At 48.3% G+C, this 11,737-nt stretch overlaps 1 protein-coding gene across 1 annotated transcript; it reads right to left on the reverse strand.

Annotated features, from left to right (window-relative positions):
• Positions 1-581: 581 nt before the first annotated feature.
• On the reverse strand, positions 582-7,917 carry NKX6-2 (NK6 homeobox 2). The gene is made up of 3 exons (XM_081955238.1): positions 6,986-7,917; positions 6,159-6,331; positions 582-2,793 (listed from the first exon to the last, which is right to left on the reverse strand). Exons 1-3 carry the CDS (start codon positions 7,422-7,424, stop codon positions 2,536-2,538), a joined length of 870 nt encoding a protein of 289 aa, XP_081811364.1. The 5' UTR covers positions 7,425-7,917; the 3' UTR covers positions 582-2,535.
• Between the last annotated feature and the right edge of the window lie 3,820 nt (positions 7,918-11,737).

The raw sequence follows: 11,737 nt of genomic DNA on the forward strand, positions 1-11,737 counted from the left end.
ATCCAATTTTGGTTTTTGTCTTGATTCTGCTCATTCACTGGTATATTGATTTTATATTTTTAGAGGAGATCATACTATCAGATCGACAATAATTCTGTCTGGCTACAAATAGTTGTGTCTGTCCTAATAATTATGGAATAAGTGGGAGATTCAGCGGGATAAATGTTTCTCTAATAGTGGGATATTATCAAGGAAATGGCATAACTCCCACTTTAGGATGGTCCCACTTAGCCATTCTGAACCCTGAAAGAAAAAAAAATGTTTCCTCTGGCAATACTTTTGGATAACAATTTACAGACTTGCTAAGGATGATGGTGATGGTGATATTACCATTGGGAAGAAATGTTGGTATTACACCTAAAGGTTTCCTTCTTCTGTATGGCTTTGATCTGAGAAATATAAATGTTGAATTTTCAAATACCCAAATAACTTACTCTCCATAAATAAAGCATTTTTCTAATGTGAAGTTTTTTAAAACTAGCATCTAATCAGGGGGAAATTGCCCAGAAAAGTTTCCTTTTACAGCAAACATGCTTCCAGGACTGAATATTTAAAAATAAAATACCTGGTGCTCTAATAAATCAAGTTTGTAGCTTTATCTTGAACTATCCATTGAAATGGAGGTTAAGGCTTTAAAACTATCCGGTACTGTATTCTGTATTTCTATTTATAAAATAGAAAGTGTTCTGCCCATTAACAAGACCAGTTCTATGTTTCTTGTTCTATAGAAAATAATGCAAGTCAAAAATATTTCCACCAAAGCAGCAAATCTTACAAAGAAGTGATGTTTCTACATAAGAAAGGGCTGGCCCACAAGACTCCAGTGAAATAAGCCCAAGACAGCCATCACACTCCAAAGGCAGATATTTTCCAAAGGAAAAGCTTGTTAAATAATTTATTGATTTATACAAAGTCTTTCCAACTGTACGAGTCAGAAAGCAACTGAAAATCAAGTGAAGCAGTTCTCTCTCCCTTTACATTCTCCTAGAACAAAAAACAAAATCAAAGGAAGCCAAGCCATCCAAACCCATTTTTTTAAAAAGGGAAAGAAACCTTTTTCGTTTTTACACTAGAAATATACATGACAAAAATCTGTAATTTTCTATATACACAGCTGAGCTGGTATCCTCCACTCATATACAAAACAGTAACAACAGCTTGATTGTTAGGAGCAGGAAAGGGGGGGGGGGATGGAGGGGTGGAAATCACAATTTCAAAGGCAGCAGCTACTCCATCCTCAGCCCACTTGACATCCCAGCAGCATTTACGGACTCCTCCCTCCCCTCCCCTCCCCCAAATGACTAGAATCCAATGGGATGGAAATTCTAGGCTAGCAGTTGATATTTAAAGCAGTTATTTTGCACAGGGCATCCCAGGAATTAAAACAGGCTTCAGCTAAGTGCAGATGGGCCTAGAATAGACCAAGGTTATGCAGCCTGAGGCTCTCCTGGGACAGAGGAGGCTCAACCTCCTATCTATTTACTCAGCCCCGATGGAGCTCCCCCATGCATAACCACTGCGATCAAGTTTGGTCCAAATCAATTATCTGTTCAACCTCTGCAATCCTACATTCCTTTTGGACCAGAGAAGAGTCCCCTTTAAAGGGAGGTGGGTTTGCTCCCTAGTTAGGGGGCCTAGGCAGTGGTGGGCTTCAAATAAATTAACAACCGGTTCTGTGCCCTAATGATTTCTTCCAACAATCAGTTCACCAAACTGCTCAGAAAGTTAACAACCAGTTCTCCCAAAGTGGTGCAAACTGGCTGAATCCTGCCACTGTGCCTCCTAGGATTACAATCCAGAGCAGTGGTACACCAGGCAGCACACAAAACCCTGGACCCTCCGGTCCTTTCTCCACGGAACCGGTCCCTGGTGCCCAAAAGGTTGAGGGGACGCTGCTCTAGAGAGCCGGGTTTCAAGAGAAACTCCCGAATACAACGGACTGGCCCCACTCTGCCTAGCAGCTATGCTTGAGCTGAGCGCCTCTGGCTGCACACGCTGCTGGGCCCTTGCGAAGCTCAAGGCCCCGAGCCTTGCTTTTAGCGCTGCTCTCTTTCCGGTCGCACCGGCAGCTTCGATTTCCCAAGTTAGAAGCCGGGGGGGGGGGCATGGGGGCGAGGTGGGGGAGGCGAAAAGCAAAAGAAGCCTAGGCGTTGCTCCACGAAGGCCGGAATAACTTAACAGTTAACAGAGTTGGAAGGGACCTTAGAGGTCATCTAGTCCAACCCCCTGCTCACGCAGGAGACCTATACTAGGGATTCAAACCGCTGAACTTTCCGACTGACAAGCTCGACGTCTTAGCCACTGAGCCACCTAGCCAGGCTTTTCTTCTTTCCTTCCTCCGCACCCGACGGCGGCGAAGAGGAAAACGGCGGCCGTTCCTTGCCATTAACTTATTCGATAAAAATATATAGATATATATACAGAAAGGAATTTCCCGACACGCGGGGCTGTACACGACGTGGTGGCCGCCAGTCGTGGGGCTGGCGTCGACTACCCTGCTAGGCCGGCGGAGAGGAGGGGCGGGCCAGGTCGCAGTCACGAGGGCTCCGAGGCGTTGCTGCAGGGGCTGAGCAGGGCCAGGGGGGCGACGGCGGCCGCTTTGTGCTTCTTGAGGAGCCGCGTGATCTTCTCGTCGTCCGAATTGGGGTCCAGCGGCTTGTTATACTCGTCGTCGTCCTCGTTCTCCGAACTCTCCTTCAGCTTCTCCGTCTCCGAATCGTGCTTCTTCTTGGCCGAGGCCATTTCGGCGGCGTGCCGCTTCCGCCATTTGGTCCGCCGGTTCTGGAACCAGACCTGGGCCGGCCAGAGAGGGAAAGAGAGAGATGGTTAAAGTCGGACGCCTGTTGCCTCCATAGCAGGGGCCTCCAACCTTGCCAACTTTCAGCCTGGCGGACTTCAACTCCCAGAATCCCCCCAGCCAGCAAAGCTCCTCCCTCCACAACCTCTGAAATGGCAAAGGAGGTCGGGGCAGCTGAGAGGAGGAGCCGCGCTAGAGGGAAGGTTGCAGCTCCGTCCTTCGGGAAGACTTTTAAGCCCCGAAGTCGGTTTGCGGCAAAAGTGGCCATTGGTTGGAGGACTGGCGACGGTGGGGAGTGGGGAAGGGGGTCCCTAAAGAAAGGGACGGTCCTGAGAGATGTAGATCTTCACTAGCCATCATAGCTCGGTCCGTCCCCTGCTGGTGTTTGCAACGGGATCCTGCGGATTGGAAATAATCCCGCAATGGGAGGAAATGCCTCCAATTGTGATTACTCGGCTTTCCCCAGATTTCAGTACGCTCAACAGCAAAATAGATATTTTGGTGGAAAGATTGGCCAATGGAGTGGCTAAACAGCTAGAAACGAACGAACGAACTTCTCAAAATGTAAATGAAATTATTTTAAATTTTAGGGAGGGAGGATAGAGAAAAAAGCAAGGCATGAATTTTACTAAACGTTTATTAAAAGCTTTTTTTAAAGTCTGTAAACCTTTTTTAAGCTTGAAAAAAAGCTCTTCACCCAGCCAAGAATCAGGGAGAAAGAGAGGGAAGACAAGGGAGTTCATCCTCAAAGTAGAATTCTTCATTCGGTCTAGATTATTTTTTTTGCCATTTTACGAATTGTGTTTTTGTTTGTTTTAAAGAATGTTTCCTATTTTAAGAACTCTAATTTGAGCTAGTATTGCCTTAGTTTGGAGTTTGGATTTTCAGTCTGTAAAATGTCAGTTCCCCAAAACTGTAAATAGGGCACAACTAGAATACCAGTATCTGAGTGGAATTTAGATGTAAGAGCAACAGGGCTTGTTTTGAACAAATTAATTTGAACCGTATATTTTATTCTTAAATAGGTTTCAGATACTTAAGATGAACATAAGGCAGAGAATGCCACTTAATTATATCCTGACTGCTAATGCTAAAGATAATATGCTGTTTAAATCCCCCACCATTATGACCAGCTGCACCTCAGAGCCACAAAAATATACATTTCCATGCAAATACACAAACACCAGAAGGTATTGTCCTGGAGATCTATTTACAGTAGGTTCCCTATATCCCACTGAGTGTCCTAACATTAAATATTATGCTAAAATAGTGCAGCGGTCTGGATTTAAAGACCAAAACAATTCAGGACATATGTAGTACCCACAAAAACCTAGTCAATATCACTTTTGTGCAGCTACATCTTTTTTTCTGAGTTCCTGCACAATTCCAATAAAATTTAGTTTAGGGTCCTGTGATTAGGTGGAAGCTCATGTATATTTTTCAAAATCACATTTTGCCTTTAGAATCTGGAACTTGGTATAATTATTCTTCAACTGACTGCCTTGCAATGCTTCTACAGAAGACACCTGCAGAACAATTTGCCTATGTGCAGGTGCACAGGCCTCTAAACCATGTCACACCATTCACTCACCCACCACTAATTCCAAAGTTAGTAATTTGTAGGAAGGAAATCTCTAAGGACCCTGCTTTCAAATAGGAGGGCTTTCAATTACGCTGTAAACAGATTTACTCTGAGGTAAAGTCCCCTTTGATTTAAGGAGCACTCCCAGCAAGCCTCTTTGAAATACAGATAAACCACTTTCACCCGAAACAAAAACCAGCTGAACTCAATAGAGCTTGCTTTCCAAGAAGCCCCTTTGGGATTAATTGCTAACTTTGCAGGGGGGGGGGGGTTGAAATTCTTTGGATATCTTGGTATTAATTACGGGATTGGTACTAATACTATCTAAATATCTTCCACTTGAAAACTTAACTTTATTTAAACTTTGCTTTTCTTTCTCTTTTTTCTAAATCAAATTTTAAAAAACTTGTTCAGAATATGGATTAAATCTCAGTACGGTGAGGTCCATCTGTAATGTGCATCAGGCTGTTAACCACCACACTAAGCAAGACCCTTGGCCTCTAAAGGCATAAGACATATTAGCTCATATTAATATCCCTTTTTGGCCTTCCGTAACAGTAGAAAATAAGGCAACCTTTAAGACTATTATTTCTTTTGTTTTCAGGACAATTAATTCTAAGAATGACCATAGTACAGAGTTGTGAGAGAAATTCCAGCCTTCTAGAAAGACTAAAACAGATAGGCGCTAACTTTGCCTAAAAAGAGGCTTTCTTATATTCAGAAGAGATAATCTTTGAATTTGTAAAGAAAGCATCTGATTCCAATCCACGTTAAGGGTTTGGCATAGAAGTATTTTATTTTCAGTTCAACAAGTGGTTATTGCACAATCCCTCATTCAGTAAAATACTTCTGAATTCTTTGCTGGTTCCTGAGAAAATGGTGAAATTGCCTTTCTGAACTCTCTAAAGAAAAGCTCTTTGAGAGGATTTGTAATGCAAAGGTTGTCTCAAACTTGGCTACAGGGAAACTTTCAATTAATTTATTTAGCTTTTATTTCCAAAAAGATTCTCTCATTTTTAAATAATTTGCATCTTGCCAGCAATCTGTTTTCCCCCCCAGATCTTAAAACGTTTCAGTTTATCTCATTGCTAGAACTTAAAATGAGTGAAAAGGTAAAACAGGCACGGGATGGGTTAGTCTGTTTGGAGTAAGTTTGGAGCCAGGGAGAAAGACTGAAAAAACAAATTTTACATTTAATCTCTTCATAACATTATTTAATCCTAGCAATGTTTAATTTTAGTAAATTTTGCAACGAAGAATGTGATCTATGATAAATAACAAAAGTTTCCCAAAGTTCAAGATTTGTTTCGTTTTTTTTTTTGTTTTTTTTTTGACGTTCAGGAACGAACTGTGTGCATTAATATGAGCTGCTTGATAGGAAGCTTTTGACAGCAAACCTAATTTTGCTCTAAGAAACCTGTAGCTTGTGTTCCTTTACATTCATTTAAGTGCGGCAGCAAAACAAAGGGCCTTCCTAAGAAAAAGTGGCCCAACCTGGATTCCATCCAGGCAAGCTGTGAATCCAACCTAGTGCCGCTTTGGGAATACTTCCTCTGGATCTGAACGAGGCTTAACTTCTAAGAGTCTGCTGGCTTCCTTAGAGACCGTCCGTCCTAGTTCAGATCGAGAAGGAAGAGGGCTAAATAGGACTTCCATGTTGCAAACTGCGGCCCCGGAGATGTTTGGAGTTTGCAACATGGAAGTCCTGCTTAGCCCTCCCTCCTCGATCTGAATCCGCATTGGAGTCGCTACGCCGGAAAGCCGAGCTCGGCGCCCTACCTTGACTTGACTTTCCGTCATCCCCAGCGAGTAGGCAAGGCGGGCTCTCTCCGGACCGGCCAAGTACTTGGTCTGCTCGAAGGTCTTCTCCAGCGCAAATATCTGCTGGCCCGAGAAGGTGGGCCGCGAGTGTTTCTTCTTGCCGTCCTTGTCCAAAACCATCCCGGCCTGGGCTGAAAACGAGGGAGAGGAAGAGCAGCCCCCGTCAGCGCCTCCAGGGGCTCCGAAAGGGCAGGGAAACCGCCACGCTTGTCTCGGCGCTCGACCGCAATCCCTAACCGGCAGCCAAGAGAACGGAGCCGGCGTCTCCGAGGGCGGGCGAAGGCCGAGCGGCAAATCGAAAGGAGCCCTTTGCCCGCCCCGCGCAGCCTCGGGAAAAGCCGCCTCGCCCGGGTTGCCACCCGCTTGGCTTTCCCCGCCTGGCTCAACGGACGGCGGAGGCGGAGGCGGCGGCAGCAGCAGGAGAAGCCCAAATGGCGGGCCTCCGAACGGGACGGGACCCTCCGGCGGAGTCCGCTACCCGGCAAGCTCGGCGACTTGGCGTCCGAGAGCCGCGTTTGGTTCCAATGTCCTGGAAACGGCTGCCGCCACAGCGGCGCCTCGGCCAAGGCGAGGGGATCCGGGCATGGGCAGAGCGCCGAGGGGGGAGCCCTCCCGGGACCATCGATGAGCAGAGAGAGCGGATGGGAGCCCCATGCAACGGGCGGTAAAAGATCGAAAGGGATCCAAAGGATCCCCTCGGATCTCTACCTGCCCTCTCCGCTCCTTTGCGGCCTCCCCCTTCCCCCGCGCTTCCTCCCCCCACCCCACTCCCAAACCCACCTTACCGGGACAGGCGAGCCGCGGGTCCCTCCAGGGCGATCCCTGCATAACTCCGGGCCAGAAAATGGGAGGCCGGCCGGGCAGCTCGGCCAAGGGCTTGGGGTATCTGGAGACGGCGGCCGGGTTGAAATACATCCCCGCGGCGGCCAGTCCGTTCAGGCGGGGCAGGCCGGAGAGCAGGTTGCCTGCGGCGGCGGCGGCAGCAGCGGCGGCGGCGCCGGCCACGGGTCTGCCCAGGATGTCGCTGATGCCGTGCGGCGTGCCCAGCGGGATCTGCGCGTTGAGGCCGCCCAGGGCGGGCGCTTTGAAGCCGGCCGGGCTCTGCAGGGCGTAGGGGAAGAGGGAGGTCTTCATCTCGGCCATGTTGTGCAGCGCGGCCAGCGGCGTACTGCTCAGCACGAAGGCGCCCTGGCGGTTAGCCTCCATCTGCCCCACGGCTAACATTGGGCAGCATCAAGGGGCGGCGGGGGGGAGGGAGAGGAGAGGAGACAAGGCAGCCGCCGCCGCTGCTTCCCGTCCTGCAAGTGGGAGAAAGCGAAGGCGGGACCCTCCTCGGCTTCCCCGCCGGCGCGGAGAAAGTAGCAGCCGAGCGAACCGAGACGGGTCGCCAAGTTTGGCCCCACGTGGAGGGCGCCGAGCAGAGGCCGCGGTCGTCCCGAGTCCCGCTTGTTTGCCGAGGAGAGCCAGCCCAGCCGCGATCGCCCGGGGTGGGACCTTCTCCGGCCAGGGGTGGAGGAAGAGCGGGGCGTGGCGATCGTCGCCCGGGAAAGGAGGCGCGGGAGAAACCCCACCGGCCCGCTCCAGGTTTCTGGCGGCTTTTCTGCTTTGGGGGGAAAAAAGAGGGGAAAAAGAAGCCCCGGTTGGAAATCCTGCAGGGGGTAAACCGGAGCCTTTTCCTCCAGCGGCTTTTGCCGCGCGGTCCCCTTTTCCTTCCCGGCCTCCGCTGCGAAAACGCCTCGGCCAAGGACTCTCCGCTTGGGACAAGATGCGCTGATAACCTCGCCGCCACCTGCCAGCCGCGCCCCTCCGATTGGCCGGGATCTCTTCCGAGGCCGCTGCTCTCAGCCAATGGCTCGGCCGCCTCCTCTCCCGCTTTTGCCTCCGCCTGTCTTTGCGGGCCGGACGGAGGCGGGGTTGCGAGGGGGCGGGGTCGGAGCGAGGCCGCTTGAAGCTTCCGCGATAAAAGTCGGTGGAGGTACTTTTAAATGGCTGTAAATTTACCAGCTGATTTATCTTTCCAACGATTAAATAAATCCCGCGGAATGGGAGTTTAGTTAGGCGTAAGCTTCGTTTTTCTTCTTCTTACCCCTTCTGGGTTTAAGCAATAAATTAAAAAAATAATAATAAGTGCGGCGTCGATGTCACTGAAGTCCTCCAGACCTTTCGCACCATTATTCAAAGCCACTTTTACAAATGAAAGCTCTTTTTTTTTCTCCCCACCCGGCTCATTCCGCTTTCTGAGACCGCTAAAAACATGAACGCGGCTTTTCCCACGGCAGCCCGCGGTTTCAAGAAGAAATCGAGCCACATAAAACGGAATCTGTGGATTTGCCGTTTCCTTATTTATTTTTTCTACCTTGATTCCCCCACCCATCATCTCCTTTCCACACGTGGAGAAAGAAAAAAAAGTGCTTTGCTTGATCAGGAGGGATTTTAAGGGTGCTTAATCTTATCCTGCAAAATACCTTTCATAGCAGATTTCGCGTCCCTATTGATTACATTAGAACTGCCGCCTCCCGCGCTCGATTTTTCAGCCTGACTTTCCAAATACAAGCGAGGGAGGGCGGAGGGGATCTTTTCTGAAGCTCCTCTTGGTCGATCCTTTCAGACAAGAGTTTAGTTGGCAGCTTAGGTGTGTGCCTCTCCTTGCCCGTTACTTTTTTATTTAAAAAAATAAGGTCCCAACATGCACAAGTGGAGGGAATTTTCCGATCCGGCTTTAAGAACATCTCGAATTCCTGTACTTCACGACGCCTGATCTTTGGGGAAACCTGCGATATTTTGAGGTTTTTTAAAAAAAGGAAATTGTGTTTTGTTTTTCGCAGGCAAGGAAGAACGTTTCTTAGGCTACTTTTGAAACTAACTACGGGTAATATTTCCTCTTTTACTCATTGCTGGGTTCTTGGAGGTTTTCTGCCAGAATTTTGTAACCATCTGCATTCAGCGCTCCTAGTTAGAGGCTGCATCCGGAATCGGCCTAATAATACTTACACCGTACACCGTAAGTATTTTAAGTGGGGCATTTCCGTGCCAACCTAGCAGCTTCTCTTGACCCGACCTTGATATTTCATAGTTGTGAATGCTGGGAAAGGACTTGAGAAGGGAAGGCCAAGACGAAGGGAAAGTAAAAAAAAAAAAAGTTTCACCAATAAAGAAGAAAGATTGTGGAAAGGCATCTGCGACGTAAAATCAGATCTACTTGGAGATCTAATCTTGGGTCGGTGACCGGGACCAGAGGTTCAGTCTTCCGAGCTTTCGGATTCGTGCAAGAGCCCATCCTTAGAGAACTTCTTCAAAAGATCTATTTGGACTTGCTGGTGGTCTTCAGTGCAGAGGGAAAGGCGCCCCCGACCACAGCTGTATTCATTATTGTGGGCGAGTGGGAATATTAAACCTGTTGCCTTCCACGGGTCGGTCTCGGATGCAATATTATATCCGTGAACGGGACATCCAATTGCTACCAAATTTGAGATCATGAATATGCGTAAGGTTTTTCTTTTCCTGCATGGAAAAGAGAATTTTCTAGGCACGTGTCTCACATAATAGGGAACTACTTTTTGCTATATCTTCCGTAGAGTAATTGGCTCTAAACGTCATTCAGCTCGCTGGCTTCTACCTTTCCTTCTCCTAATAATATTTTCTTTAGATCAGACCCATAGGCGACTATAGTACTTGGCCCGATATTTCAGTTGGTTCTTTTTCCTCTCCGTTTCTCCCACGGCACCCTAACTATTCCAACTCAGATAGTTGCATTTGTGTCCTTCCCATCGTCTCCAAATCTGCATTCCCCCCCCCTCCCCAAACGCAGCTGCCTACACAGAGTGAGTGCTCTCAAGGAGCAACATTGCTAGGAAGCCAGTGTCCTTGTGGCATTTTCTTGGCGTTTGGGGGTGGGGAATGAGGGGAAAGGGGGGAGAGAAAGAGAAAGAACAAGCCCTCTGGTAAAAAGGAGAGAGAGAGAGAGAGAAAGGAAAGAAAGAAAGAAAGAAAGAAAGAAAGAAAGAAAGAAAGAAAGAAAGAAAGAAGAGACATCTGTTCTAGAGATTGCTCGTTTCCCCTTAGTTTAACTTTCTTCCAACGCACATTCACGCTTCCAATGAAATGCTATTGACAGGTGCCTTGGGATAAACTTCAGCGGAGCTGATTTTCTGCCAGCTACTGAATGCCTCGTTTAGCTGGCATCTTGTAGCGGAATTTGGGGTGGCGGATTTTATGAGCTCTGGCCCGAGCCAAAGTCAGAGGAAGTACCGCGACTGCAGCTACTGTACGCTCAGATCGGGGGCCGACCGAGGTGATCGGTTTTGGGGAAATATCGAAAGAGGACACCGATCGATTCCATGGGATTTCCAACCAACGAACTCAACGGGACTTTGGTTGGAAAAGTTCAAAGGAAACGCTGCGGTACGTTTTCCTATTAGTTAATGCCTTTCCAGTGACCGATTCACAGTTACAATGTAATGCTGTTGACGCGCGTGGAACAGAGGTTAGATTATTCAGACAAACAACTTCGCATTTTTTAAACCAAAGCTTGCTTGGAAATGAGTTCTTCTCTTTTTAAAAAGGGTCCCAGTTTCCTCCCCACCTCTTTTTTTCCCTTTTCCTATTCTTTCCCTAGCTCTTCCTTTTATAGAACCAGGTAACAGCAGCGAACAATGCCTCTGTTATTCATAATAAGATAAGAGAGCAAGAGTAAGAATAAGAAAAACGTACACATATACGAAGTTCTAAAATGCATGCAACAGGTCAACCCCAACGGGCACAAAGCAGACATAAACAGAAGAGATTTCTAGATTTCTTTTATCAGGCAAACCGTGGCAAATCAAGCAAAAGAGGACAGAGGCTCACTTATCAGCAACCTTGTCTTTCGGGATAGCTTCGTCGTTAGAAAAGAAAGTATTTTTGGGGTGGGTGGGTGTGAGAATTCAAACGCGACTTTCACTTTGGAATGCGGGGTTCACGCGACAGCCTTCCCCAACCTTCTGCCCTTCGTACGTGCTAGCTAGACTGCAATTCCCATCATCCCCAAACAGGACCAAGGAATGGCTGGGAAGGTCGTCGGGGCTGGCCCAATTTATCTCTGGAAGGCTAAAATCCGTCGATCCAGACTCGTTTGTTAGGGCGTGCTCTATAGAAAGTGCTCCGCAACTTCGCTGGGAATTCTTTGCCCCCCCTTTGTCGCCGGAGCTCCAACTCCGAGAGCAAAGAGATGGGAAAGACTCCTACTTCTCAGTCGTTTTTTTAAGGCGTCCCCCCGCCCCGCAGACGGGAAGAGCCGCTCCTCGTTTTCAGACGGCCACCAATTTTCTGCTTTTAGCTGCAGCAGATCCAGAGGGTCTCCCGCCGCTTCCGAAGGCTGCGTCATGCCTCCAGCCACGCCCACCCACCCACCGCGACCCCTCCAAAAGGCTCCAAAGAGACCGAGGGAGGCTGGCGCGTCTCTGGAAGAGAGACGGACGGGGGGGGGGGGGGGAGAATTGCTGCAGAATCCAACGACTTGGACTGCTCGGGATCGGGAAAGCCAACCAAGCAAAGATTCA

This window comes from Natrix helvetica (assembly GCF_964273705.1).
Source record: "Natrix helvetica genome assembly, chromosome: 5".
Taxonomy (NCBI): domain Eukaryota; kingdom Metazoa; phylum Chordata; class Lepidosauria; order Squamata; family Natricidae; genus Natrix; species Natrix helvetica.

Coding starts and splice junctions, on each gene's coding strand:
- NKX6-2 (XM_081955238.1), bottom strand. CDS start 7,424: ATGTTAGCCGTGGGGCAGATGGAGGCTAACCGCCAGGGCGCCTTCGTG. Junction 6,332..6,985: donor CCCGCGGCTCGCCTGTCCCG/GTAAGGTGGGTT, acceptor CCTCGTTTTCAG/CCCAGGCCGGGATGGTTTTG. Junction 2,794..6,158: donor TGACGGAAAGTCAAGTCAAG/GTAGGGCGCCGA, acceptor TGGCCGGCCCAG/GTCTGGTTCCAGAACCGGCG.